We start from the raw sequence: 14,221 nt of genomic DNA on the forward strand, positions 1-14,221 counted from the left end.
GTTAGTCTTACCTCGATCCTGGATAAGCTTTTTCTGAGAATTATTCTGGCACATGTCCACGAGGGTCCAGCAGGGGAGATTATGCTTAGGGGCAACCAACACAGGTTCATTAGAGGCAGGTCCTGTCAGATCAACCCGGTTGCCTTCTATGACCAGGTCACCAAATCCTTAGATGCAGGGGTAACAGTGGACATAGTCTTTCTGCACTTTCAGAAGGCCTTCAACACTGTCTCTCACCCCGTTCTCATTAAAAAACTGGGAGACTGTGGTGTTGACACCTACACAATCAAATGAGTTGCCAACTGACTGGAGGGCTGCACCCAGAGAGTAGTGGTGGATGGGTCATTTTCGATCTGGAGGGATGTGGGCAGTGGGGTTCCCCATGGCTCTGTCCTCGGGCCTGCACTGTTCAACATCTTCATCAGTGACTTGGACGAGGGGTTAAAAAGCCTTCTGCTCAAATTTGCTGATGACACTAAGGTGTGGGAGGATGTGGGCACGCTAGAAGGAAGGAATAGGCTACAATCGGACCTAAACAGGTTACAGGGGTGGGTGGATGAGAATAGGATGGGATTCAACACTGACAAGTGCAAGGTGATGTGCCTGGGGAGGAAGAACCAGCACCATACCTAGAGGCTGGGGAACTCCCTTCTCATCACTGCAGAGGCAGAAAAGGATCTTGGAGTAGTCATTGATGCCAAGATGAACATGGACTGGCAGTGTGGGGATGCAGTCAGGAAGGCCAACCACACCTTGTCATGCATCCACTGATGCATCTCAAGCAGGTCCATTGAGGTGATACTCCCCCTTTATGCGGCACTGATCAGGCTGCAGCTGGAGTACTGCATCCAGTTCTGGGCACCGCACTTCAAGAAGGATGTGGACAACTCTCCATGTTGTCCACATCCTTCTTGAAGTCCAGAGGAGGGCCACTCTCTTGATCAGGGGGCAGCAGGGCAGGCCCTATGAGGAGAGGCTAAGGGACCTGAACCTGTTCAGCCTCCACAAGAGAAGGCTGTGGGGGGAACTAGTGGCCTATTACAAACTAGTCAGAGGAGACCAGCAGGCATTGGGGGAGTCCCTGTTCCCCGAAGCACCAGCAGGAGTGACTAGAAATAACGGTCACAAGCTGGCAGACAGTAAATTCAGATTAGACATCAGGAGGTGCTACTTCACTGTCAGGGCAGCTAAGATCTGGAACCAACTTCCAAGAGAAGTGGTGCTAGCTACCCTGGGGGTCTTTAAGATAAGGCTTGACAATCACCTTGCTGGGGTCATTTGACCCCAGTACTCTTTCCTGCCATGACAGGGGGTCGGACTTGATGATCTGCTCCTTCTGACCCTACTAACTATGGAACTGATAAGAGGGATCCAGTTGGGACCCAGACAGGAGGATGGGCTCCAGTGTGGGGCCAGAGATGCTAAGAATGTTGTTGACATCTGTGAGGCATAGGCTAAGGTATAGGGAAGGTTCGGAGCCACAGATAGAGCCCCCGGGCATGTGGGCAGTAATGGGCTGTATCCCGCATTTATACCATCAGTTTCTGGAAACAACCAAGTTGTGGCAGGATAGATTGGGCAGATTGCTAGGTGGGTGGGCTGGCAGAAGATTCGGCCCTGAGAACTGCCCCCTGTCACCCACTGCCAGGGAAAATGCAGCTTTTTAAAAAAAGGTGTGTGTCGGGGGGGGAAACAAACAAGAATAAATATAAATTGAAAGAAATGGATTGGATAGGGACAAATAGAGGTATTCTAGTTAGTAAGCTATAGCCAATCTTTTTGAAGAGTAGAAAGTAGCAGGAGACTGACTAGGTAGGACACCACGCCAGTCCAGTACCTTTCAGATGCTGTTGTTCAGGTAGAAACAGATCACAAAAGGCACAGAAAGGCTGCAGACAGAGGCTTATATGCTGTTTCTACATCCCTCCCCCAGAGCACTGTGATTCGAAGGGGACTCAGGGAAAGATCACAGTCACTGGCCAGGTACAGATGATGTCAGTCTTCCCCCCGCTTCTCAGTTTCTGTTCCCCTGAAAGACTGCCTTCTGAATCTTTTCTGAATCTATTCAGAGGCTCTGAATCGATTCAGAGTTTTTTCTTGTTCTTGTGACTTGATTCAGATTCAATGATTCGTCCTCTGAATTGGGCCAAATCTTTTCCGAATTGAATTGGAGACTGAAGGGTCGCACACCTCTAATGTGACACCAGTTTAAGCTCCCTTTAGGCATCTTAAAGTTACGCCACTCTAGGGTATGTTTATCTGTGATCCATGTTCCCCAGCTTGTGTTATACTAATGTGTGACATTTTAGGCTACACCAGGGGTTTTCAACCTTTTTTAATAAGTGTACACCCAGCAGCCAGAAACAGAGCGGGGGGAGGCTAGGTGGTGCACAGCAAGATGCAGAGAGGTGGGGGGCACACATGGCTGCATTATGGGGTGGATGGCAGCAGGACCTGCCACATTCAAGCTTCCCGCCCCCCCCAACACACACACATCTGGCCAAATGGGCAGCACCTACACAGACCACAGAGAGCCATCACTGCCCTTGCCACGCCCCCCCCACCCAGCCCTGTTCCTGGGAGGCAGAGGCAGTGGTGCTGGGTGGTGGGTGGCCTTCCCAAGTACCCCCAGGTGTACACATACCCCTGGTTAACAATCCATGGGCTACACATTAGTGTAACACCCTACCTATCCCTGTCTCCCCTACCAGCTCAGATTCTTCTCCTGAGAGTAGCGTCCATAGATGCACCCAGGACAGCAGCACTTGGGGCTGGGGCAGAGCAGCCCCAGGCGGGCAGCAGGCTCAGGGGGTCAGCCCTGGGCTCTGAGTGGTGGAGCGGCTGACTGAGGGATGAGTGAGCAGAACTTGTGGAGCTGTGTGACTAGGTGCCAGGCAGGAGTCTGACTCTACCTGGCCACCATGTACACATGTGTTTCAAGGCAGTAAATGATGCTGCTGTAAGATAGTACTGTCTCCAACAGTACTAATGGCAGGTTTAATTAATTTACTGTACCGTAATACAGGCAAATGCACAGATTTCAACTCCACAGTAAAGCACATGTGTAGATGCACCCTTTATATGTCACCCTTTTTTTGTTGTTTCCTATTGCTCCTGTAACATTTTCCGTACATGTACACACAGGATTTTCCTCCCTGAAATGAAAAAAATGCAAACTTAATTATTTATTTAGTTTTCTCTAAATTGTTTGTCCCTAGCTCAATATTGGGTGCCTATACACATGCAGCAAGGCTGCTTTGATACTGTAATTACAGCATAGTCAGACCAGACTTAATTAATCAAATCTGCTGGAGTGTGGTAATTACCATGCTCCAGCAGACTCCAGTGTCATATGTATCAGTATCCCATGCTGGAAATAGTGGCAGGGGCATTTTAACTAAAGTTCATTTGACAAGCTTTAGTTAAAGCACCCCCACTGCCATTTTTCAGTGCAGGGATTCTGATGCACATGATGCTCTGGGCACACGTTAATTAGAGTGGCTCTTGGAGCCACTCTAATTACAGCACACCCTTCCCAACCCCACTCCTGGAGCACATCTCTAAATGCCTATTGTATACAAATTGCAGTCTTCATAGATACCCATGGAGTAAAAGGTTGTTTTAAAATTAGATCTCTTTAAAAAAAACATAAACACATACACTTTTTGAATACTTTAATGTATTTTTCTTAGCCATTTTGGTATATTATGTTAGCTAACTCTTAAATTGTTTATACTTTTACATATTCTGTTTCCAAGAAATGAACACTTAAGATCAGAATAATTGTTTGCACCTCCACAGCTCCTAATGTAATGCCACACTAACTAATAGTTCATGCTTTGACTTCCTACTGATATAAATATTATCTGCTAATGATGCTGTGAAACACTTTAAAGCAAAAGATCAAAGGTAAAATTAAAAAAAAGAAAGGTCTGATCCCAGTTACAGATCTCTTTATGGTTTGGTATAGCATACTTAAGCACTTGTGAAATGAACTTGGATATGGTAGGTCTGCCATTTTAATGAATGTGCATGTGTTCTTAGTTGGGGATTTCACAGCTCTGAATAAATGTGGCAGAGTGGTAACACATCTTTTGGCAATTTCAGTTTATTTTTCATTTATAATATGGTAGTGACATTTCTGTATTTTGACTCTTCTACATATTCTCTGCCTTATCTTATAGGAAATAAATGATGTGGATGTGCAGGAGTTAGTGAGAAGGTCAATTGGAAGGTTAACAATTATTCGACAGACGTTTCCAGTTCCACAAAACATAAGTCAGCGCTGTTTCCGTGGCAACCACCGAATATCTTCATCACTATGTGATCCTAAGGACCCTTTCTCCCAGAGCATGGAGGTATTTTATATGCCACTTTATAATCTTTATAGACAACTTTGGGGGGGAAATGGAATTTAGTATCATTTGTAATTGTCTTTCATTATTAACTCCATGTATGAGAGGTATCCTAATGGTTCAGGCAAGAGACAGTGAAACGATTTGACTGTTTTTTGTTCAGCAGTGATGACTAGAACTATCTAGCCTAAGCCATAGCAAACATAGGGCAAAGGGGAAGAAGCAGCTTAGAATCTAGAAGAAAATGTAGTGAGTTGCCATCCTATTGAGTGTTATAGTTCATCATTTCTCCATGCATTTGGATTCTTAGACTACGTTTTTCAAGCCACAGAAGTATTGACAATAATAAAGCCATCATGGTGAGAACCTATCTGAATAATCAGAGGCAAGTGTTTTCAAACTTGGGTATCACAAGCTAAACACCTAAGCCCATACACATACATTTAAGTGGCTATATCTCCTATCTGCCAACTTATTGCCCTTTCTCCAAAGTATGTGTATGAGTTTTTAAACTTATATACATATGGAACGAAAGGCAAAAGAAATCAAAATATTTTTTAAACTTAGTATTGCCTTCTGATATATTAGGTACTGGATTGGAAATATTCAAATAAAATGTCTAATTTCTCTTTTTGGTTTATGGTTTCTTATTTTCACTTTCATTCTTCATTTTTTTCTTTCCTGTGCCAATTTTGGGAAAATAGCTTAGAGGCACAATGGGTCACATCAAAATATTAAATGTTCGGGAGAAACAAGATTTTAACTGTTTTTTTTTTTTCAAATATAATTTCTCTCAAAAATGAAACAGAATAAAACCTTCAATGGGAAATGAAAAAAAAAAAGCAAAACCAAAAAAGGCCTATCTTGTCAAGTATTGTTTTGTGTTATATGAAGGCAAGCTAGATATGACACACCTTTTTTAAACTAACTAAATTATACACACACAAGCAAACTGCCTGTCAAGGATGCCAAGGGGGTGGGGGGGGATGAAGCCCCACCACCCCTGCTGTTTCAGGTCTGGATCCACTGCCCTCCCCCCACCACCACCACCATGCCAGATCTGGCCCCACTCCCCCACTGTGCTGGGCCTGGGTCTGGGCCCACTCCCCTGCTGCACCAGGCCTGCACCCACTGTCCTGACTTTGCCGGGGCCATGCCCACAGCACCTGCCACACTAGGCCCACAGTCCCTGCTGCCCTGAGCTGCTCCCCCTCCTTTGTCACTCTGGGCTTGGCCTTGCTCTGCCCTTCCAACCCTACTCTCCCCCCTCCCCCATACTGCTCTAGGTCCAGCCCTGCTCCACCCCCCTCAAACTGTCTAGGCTTTGGAGGAGGGACAGACTGAGATGCCCACAGTGCAGGAGGGAGTGGGGCAGGGGCAAATTATTCCCAGTGGTGGGATTCACATGGCACCACGCCACACTGTGAAAGCAGTGGCAGCAAGCGGAGGATGCAGCCCACCCTTGCCCCGTGCACAGACCAGGGAGGCCACATGCCCACCCCCCCCGCCCCCGGCTCCCTGGGACCACAGCTCTGGAGGAGCTGCTGGGCTCCAGTTGTCCCACGGCCCAGCCTGGCTCGAGCTCTATTTACCATAAATGCGGCCCCAGCTAGGCTGGGCCAGAGCATGAGGCAATCAAAGCCCAGTGGGTTATCCAGGGGTGTGGTGTGGGGGAGCTGAGGAGGGTTATGTGCCACCCCTCTCCCAGGTTCACTTAGGGTGCTCGCAGTGGCAGGAGCTGCCCATCTACACCTTTGGAGCTCCTAGTGCCAGCCTGATCATAGCCTGCCCCCACCAGGAGCAGCCTGATATAGCCCCAGCCTCACTACCTCCACCCCATGGCCCTTCCCCTGGTGGTGGCAGCAGTGGGCAGCTGCAACCCCCTGCTCCCCTCCCCACTCCTCTCCCTACCAGCTGTTGTGAGGGGGCGGGAGTGGCTCTCACTCCTGACTGCTTCTGCTTCCTTCCTTGGCCCCGGCTCAAAGTTGTTCCCATGGCCACCCAGGCCAGTCAATCACTGCCCACTCTTTTGGCAGCACATGCGCTGTTGGCCCAAAGCATTACAGACAGACAGGTGGACGGACTGAGGATTTTATTTTATTTTATTTTGTGCGTGTGTGTGTGTGTGTGTGTGCATTACGTATATACTTAGGGCTGTGAGAAATTTCACTGTTTCGACTCATTTTGAGCTCAGAACAGCAAAATCAAAATGAAAAAAAAGGCTTCCAAACAGCCTCAAAACTAATTGAGGGTAGGCAAAACATTTCAAAAGTTTCAAAACATTTCAAGTTTCAAAGTTGGGCTTGCTTGCAGGGAAAGAGAAACTAAGGAGAGGGAGAAGGAAGAAGGGGAAGGACTGCTGTGATACTGAAATGTGTAGCTGATCCTTCCCTGAGGTCCCTTCCAATCCCAGTGCTCTGGGGGAGGGATGGAAAAACAGCTGCATCTTAACACATGCACAGTGTCACCCACGTCATGAGTTTTGCTTGTCAGTAGCTTGCAATGCAGTTTTCCAGAAACCCCTACACGTTTCTCCTTGAAACTTGGCAGACTTCATGCCCTCAGAAGGAGCTACCACCCTGGCTGTTTTCGTCCAATCTGCCAAGAAATGACAAAGTTATAGGCAGTTTCATAATTCCCATTATAGCCTATGGGTGAAACCTCGATGATTTCTTGTTTTGCCATATCCCATTCAAACTGTTTTTACCTATTTTTTTCTACTTGAGAACAGCAATCCTGAGGTCAGCATTGGAGTGTTCAGGGAGGTTGAAGTGTTCTGCCACAGGTTTTTATATATGGTTTGTATGATCAGTGGGCACATCTATACAAGATGCTTTTCTGTGCAGTACAGCAGTTAACTGCTCAGTAAGCATCCACGTCTACATGTGCAGACATGGGCACATGCGGTAAACTTCTCTAATAGCAAGTAAATCTGCTACCTAAAAATGCAAGTAGCAAATTTACTCATGATTAGTAACTATGCAGTAGAGAATGTGTAGATCCCAGCCCCAGGCCCTTAAAAGCCTGTGGAAACTTTGGGGCCCAGGGGCACATGCTGGCAGGCTGTGGCCACAGCTAGCTACTGTGACCCCCAGCACAAGCCACAGGGCTGCTGCAGCAGCCTGCTTGCACCCCAGTGCTGCTCCCTTGCACCGCAGTGCTACCTGGGTGCCAGGGCTGTGCCATCCAGCTCTTCAGGGGGCTGCAAGGTTTGACAGCACTCAGACCTAGTTGCAGCCAGCTTCTGGCCACCTGGCAGGTGATTCCCAGCAGCCTTCCCTGACCCTGAAGCTGCTGTCTAGCACCACCTCACCACATCACCTGGTAATCCCATACTGTGCCCTGCTCTAAATGCTGCAGACATCTGTCCAGGCCTGGCAGCACCAGAACTGCCACGTGGAGGCCCAGTGAGCCATTGAGGGAGCCATGCTGTCTTCCTTCCCAATGCGATACACTGCCTTCTGGGGCTCCAACTAATCCCATGAGGAGACTGCAGACTTGATTATGCCATGGGGAGAGCCTGAGATCCTCAGCCAGTTCACACTGTTTGGGTGCTCCAACACCCAAATTTATGAGGGTCTGTCAGGCCATTTGCAGGAGTGTGGGCATGACTGGTTGGCGCAGCAGTATAAAAGTCAAGTGTGAGCATAAAGTTCAAGGTCTTGTAGGCACAGTGGGTCATCATCACTGACTGCAACTGCTGGTTGGGGGTTGTCCGCAAATAAATGCCCTTTATGTGGCAACTGGACAACATTTTCACACCTTGGGATCCTGGCCGTATTTGACCACAGGCGGCCTGCTGAACCTTCACTATGGCCTGCCACCCACGGTGATACATCACCAACGGAGGGCTCCTTGAGCCACCAGTAGCCTGTCCTGCTGAGCTTCACACCCTGGGCATCATCCAGCAGTTCTGAGAGCCTGGGCCAGTGCTTGCCCCACCAGCTCCATGTCCTCAACTCTGCCCACTATGCCAGGCCAGCCATGGCACCACTGGCCATCAACAGCTTCAGCTCCAACCCAGAGGGGCTCCCTGTTCAGGCAGACATGCCCCTGTGACCCAGGACACTATGACCCAGGACACTGCTGGGGGACACATGCCCTTGCATCGGTGGGGACCAACCCAAGCCATCAGGCACACCAGCCCTGCCCATCTAGTAAGTCCTGCACTGTGGGGTGGGCCCTCACTGCCCCTACCCCTCTACCAGCCCCTGCCCTGGTCCCTCTCCCCACCTGGTCACACTCCCCTGGACCCCTGGTCCTCCCCCCATAGCACATTGGGAGGTGGAAAACAGTGCAAAACTTAAATGAGCAGCCTGTACCCCCTCAGCTAGGTGGACATAGGACTCTCACATGTCATGGAGACTCTCACATACCATGGAATGCGTAAATGCCGGTTGTGATATCCCTCTCAGCTGCAGGGGGCAGGGTCACATAGCGCAGCTACAGGTAGCCCTCCAGGTTTACCCACTACACTGTCAGATCTCAGGTCACATGCTAGGTATGCAAGTGTGCCCAGGGAACTATGGCCAGCAGCAGCAGCAGGGTGTAATGGGCTCTTCAGCCCATGCAAACAGCTCTTGCATTACCTCTGGGAGATTTGCAGCAAGGGCACACTTAGGGTGCAGTGCCACCCTAGGGGGTGGGGCCAGCCCTGGGGTGCCTCACCAGAGAGATCCCCTGCAGGGAGAGCAGGAGCACTGGCAGCATTTGGTCCCAAACTTGCAGTTTGTGGTATTCCCATCTTCTGGGAGAGTATCCTAACTGCCTACCTTCCAGAGTCTTTCATTTCTTTCTCTTTTTGTCTCAGAAAGAGACTATTTAAGTATTTTATATATACTGGAAGATTGCCAACAGGAGAGACTGACAGCACTTCATACCATACTACATAAGAAATTATGGCACCCTATTGGGAAGAGGGGGTGGAAGAACATATGAATGAAAAAGAACATGAGAATTAAGAATGTGTGCAGAGCTATTAAAATATCATTTCAATAATGTATAACCACAGAATGTAAGGAACAAAAGTTAAGAATATTGGACGAAAATGAGAAATTAAGTCAGGGAAGAGTTTTTGTAAATTAAGTGAAATGCTATTTTTCGTTACAAGATATTAAAAACCACATTGGCTGTCTTCTACAAGACTGAACAACTATTGTGATCATGGTAAAAGCTTGGTGTCAGTTCTCTATGATTTAGAATCAGCATGTCATTTGAGTTGAATGTAGTGCACACAATTAAAGTATTGGTGTGCAAGTCAACAATAATTATGATAAAAGTAGCTGAAAAAATTTTTCTTCTAATTCAGCTGACTGATGCATTGATATTCAAAGAATTACACTTTATGAACAAAACAAGACTGGCCTCTTTTTTCCCCTTAAGTTTTATCTGGTAATCAGACATGTAGTGTTTGTAGTTTTGATCTTGATTCCACAGTCTGTCAGGCTAGAAATTACCTAAGCTGCTGGTTCATTTTAATGGCCAGAAATGTCTGCAAAAATGCTGAATTTTAGGACATCTGGAAGAAATAGTATTTTAACAACTGAGAATATAGTGCATTATGCATCCTGCTTTTGTTACCTGGGAGAATAGGTGTGTGTATAAACACTTGTGTGTATGTGTTTACACAGAGAGAGTGAGCATGCAGACTTTAAATGGTTAAATGGTCATCCTCTGGTGCATAACAGGGAAATAATTAATGTACCAAATGTCTTGGGCAGGAGAAGGGCAGATATGCAGAAGCAAAAATTAAGTCTAATATTGTGTTACCAGTGACAGATTATCCTATAAATGCTGAGTTGAACTATAGGTAAAGGATCTAAAAACTGCGTAAAGGCTCCTGAACTCTATACACTAGAGTCCTATTAATACTTGATATAGGCCCAGCTAAATTGTTCCTAAATTAATAAGTGTATTCCTCTGCATGAACTGTGACAAAGCGTTTCTGTTCCCATGGTATTAAGTTATGAAAGCTACCTTGAAAGCAATGTCATTTTGTTGTGAAATGATGACTTGGTATCTGTAGTTTTTTATGTACTAATTTAGTCTCATTAGTGGCCTTATTGTCTTTGTTCTCTAGAGATTATTCCTTTTCAGTCAAAGTTTCTGCAAAATTTACTATTACTACAGGAATTAAATTATCTCCCATTATTCTACTTTTACCAAGAAAAAAATCTTTGTGGGATGAATTTCTAAGTGGATTTTTTTTTAGTTAAAGGATATTCAGCCCTTCAGATTGGTAGATAATGCAAGTCATTCAGAGTACACACTTAATTCCACCATTTTTAAACCAGTCTGTGTGCCCTGAACTTCTGTTCTGTTACAGGTTTAGACTGGTTTATCATCACTTATACTGGTTTATGTGTAAAGTCTGTTCCTGGCCTGAAAAAAATTGATATGGGAGGGTAATGTGTTCTGTGAGTAAATAGAGATGATTGTAGAGTGATTTAGAAGGAATGGAGAAGTCTCATGAAGGGAAGAAAAGTAGGCTAAAGCTCATTGTGGAGTTTTGCAGAGGAAACCTTTCCTGCATTCTGTGGAAGTCCGAAGTAAAAACCTTCCAGTGAAGCATAAGGAGATATCATATTGTGGAAGAGAGTCAAATCCAATACAGAATGAAGGAAACTGGAGCCTATGTAATGCAATACATTTATTAAATGTAATAGATAAATAAAATGGGTATAAATGGTCATCATTTTCAGGTGTTTTTTGGGCCATGGAACATCTAGACTAGCATATCAAACTCTTCAGAAATCCCCTGTTCATCCACAACTGAATTATCGCCTCATTATCTCCAAGACCTTCCTAACCTTAAGTTATTTTCTAAAAACAAAGTAATTAACATCCTTCCCCATTCTTTCTCTGTTTCACAGCTTTAGGTTCCTGTCCCATCATTCCCTACCCCAAGCTCTGAATGTTGACTCTCCTCATTTTTAATTCTTGGGTAGAAACCACAACACAGGCTAGCTAACATCTCTTCAAATCAAGTAAAGGCATTTTGGGAGTGGCTAGGAGATTGGTCTTTGTAGCAGCAAAAACAAAGGCCTGCATGAATTAGCACAGGTCTGTCCAACTGGTGGCCCACAGGCCTCATGCGGCTCCTGGGCTATAGGGGCTACTGCTCCCCATATTGTTCCAGCTCCATAAACAACTGGATTTTCCAGGCTTCCTCTCCCTCTGACTTCCCTACCTGTACCAGGGGATGGGATGATGCAGCATGGTACAGCCCATGGTGCTGGGGGATCCTGCGACTCAGGGCACTTTAGAGGCATGATGTGGTGAGGGACTCCATGGTTGGAAGAACTAAGGTGAGGCTGGCTGCCTGGGAGGGAGGGAGGAGAGAGGAGTACATGGTGCTGCAGGGGGACCTGTGGTACAACAGGGTGGGGCATGTACGGTGTAGTCCAGGCCCTGCTAATGTGGCTCATGCAGCACGTATCCCCCAGTTGCTTAGAGATTGGATATCCCTCAGTTAGCTCATTGCTGATTACTAATTACTTTTCAGAAGCTAAAAGCATTTTAGAATCCCTTGTGATATGACTGGGGAAATTTTGTTTCCCTAGACAGCTGCTGGCTTAAAAGCTTTACAGAATTGATAGGCAGATTATCTACCTACCTACCTACTTGTAGGTACTCCTCACTTAACATTGTCCCAGTTAATGTTGTTCATTATTATGTTGCTGACCTATAAAAGAACATACTTGTTTGAAGTCATGCAACGTTTGTTTATAATGTTGTTTGGCCACTGCCTGCTAGTAGCATCCAATTGTGATTTAATTGGATTCGCTTAACATCGTTTCACTTAAAATAACATTTTTCAAGAACGTAACTATGACGTTAAGTGAGGAGTACCTGTATATTCTCAAATGCTCTGGACATGTCTTCTAACTTCATATTGCTTGCTGGGTACCATATGCTCAGGAAGATCTGATGATGTCTCTCTGTGATATTTTTAGCAGGTTACTTGCCCCTGCCATTTCAGGAGATAAAGGACTGAAATAAGGCCATTTTTAAATGATTTGTTTCAGGAGAGTTTATGAATTATGTTCCTTTATTCCTTCATGCTTAGTTATATATTAGCATTCACATCTGGCTGAACCTACAGTAAATTTTAAAAGTAAATATATAAAAATGTAACCAAGGCAACTGCAAAGGGGAAGGCAGATTACTTTTTCTTCTGAATTTCAGCATTCTTCCTTGTATAGGGTGGGTAAACTTATGGATGTAAGTACGAAAGTGTGTCTGGGTGTGTAAAGAGTGTTTGATCCTTATGCAGTTAAGTCCCCATGCCGTGTAATGTGACAACATTGAACAAGGACATTTGTGCAACAAATTTTAAACCAAGAACATTGTTCTCACATTTTACAACTCTCATTCTCATTCTCTACATTTCTCATTCTCTCATTCTCATTCTCATTCTCTACATTTTACAACTCTCACATTTTACAATGTTTACAGAAACTAAACATTTCACCCAGACATGACAGTACTCACTAGTGCTTAAGACCCAAAAAGTGAAAGCATTTAGAAATAAGAGGGAAACTCATACTGATCCTGCAATTGAATTTGTACAGGTGAATGGGTTTTCTGATACCCCGGTTTGGAAGTCAGCAGTAGAGATCCAGTTGTAACTGTTAAGAATAGGGAATTTTTTAAAACAGATATGTGTTGTAAAGCAAATGGTGGCCTGACAATGTAAAATCCAAGTAAACCAAGTGATTATTGAGAGGCAGGAGAAACAAATCAGTTATGAATTCTGAAGTGTGGATCTTCTTGTATCTAAAACTGAGTTTCAACTCTCTTTACAGATTTCAAACCTCTACATATATGACACTGTGCTGTTGCTGGCTAATGCTTTTCATAAGAAGTTAGAGGACCGGAAGTGGCATAGCATGGCCAGCCTGACCTGTATCAGAAAGAATTCCAAACCCTGGCAAGGAGGGCGATCCATGTTGGATACCATAAAAAAGGTAACTTTCATTTTCTGCTTCATTCTCTTTAATTTTTTTACCAGTTGGAAAGTAATCATATATGATAAAAAATCATTTTGGAAGCTGTAGTATTTTTGGTAGCAGCAGCAGTGTCTTTTTTATTAAAAAAAAAAAAAGAAAAAGAAAAGAAAAAGCAGTTCTGCTGTGACCAAAAAAAATCTAATGGAACTTGCTCTTTAAAGATTGTATTTTGTTTTGCTTTTTCTGAGTGGGCATATTTGAAACAAATGTATTATGGTTGCTGAATATTAGACCAATGGGGATTTCAAGCCCAAGTAGTACCGTACCTGGAACACATCACAACCTGGGAGCTAAAAACATACATATAAATAAATAATTTTGAAATAACTGATCTTAAAATTAGTTGTTCTTTCATGTGTAAAGCAACAGCATAAGAAAAGTCATTGGATAGTTCCATCCCACTGATATTTTGTGCCATTGCATCCATCTGATATCTGTTATTACAGTGCTGCAGGCATAATGTAATGGAATAATAGAAATCAGAGCTAGAAAGACCTTATTAAATCATCTAGTATGCTAGCACAGAATTGTTCCCTATAGTAATTTGTCTAGCATAAGTATCAAGTATGGGATCTCCCTACTTCTTTCAGATTGTTATTTCATATACTACTTGTGCTCTGCGTGAAAAAACTTGTCTTGCTTTTCAGCATACATGTCCCTTTATTGAAGGACATACCATTATTCCCAGTCATCCACCTTTCCTTCTTGGTGTTTGCACCTTTCAAGTATTTATAGATGATTATCATGGCCTCCTGGATCAGTATTTAGTCAAGATTAACATATTTTACTCTGTTTATGCTTTGCTTGGATGTAAATCCATTCAGCCCCTTTACCACATGGGTATATCTTGTTTTG

At 44.7% G+C, this 14,221-nt stretch overlaps 1 protein-coding gene across 4 annotated transcripts in view; it reads left to right on the forward strand.

Moving 5' to 3' along the window:
- The window catches only part of GRID2 (glutamate ionotropic receptor delta type subunit 2), a 1,419,908-nt gene that overhangs the window by 951,855 nt on the left and 453,832 nt on the right, over positions 1-14,221 (forward strand). For all 4 annotated transcript variants that reach the window (XM_090037080.1, XM_090037079.1, XM_090037077.1 and 1 more), the window contains exons 6-7: positions 4,185-4,358; positions 13,163-13,324. In XM_090037080.1, coding sequence (XP_089893206.1) covers positions 4,185-4,358; positions 13,163-13,324 — 336 coding nt within the window. The remainder of the gene's footprint in view (positions 1-4,184; positions 4,359-13,162; positions 13,325-14,221) is intronic.

The sequence above is a fragment of the Crocodylus siamensis genome, chromosome 2 (assembly GCF_052110815.1).
Source record: "Crocodylus siamensis isolate JL-2025a chromosome 2, ASM5211081v1, whole genome shotgun sequence".
In the NCBI taxonomy this organism is placed as follows: Eukaryota; Metazoa; Chordata; order Crocodylia; family Crocodylidae; genus Crocodylus; species Crocodylus siamensis.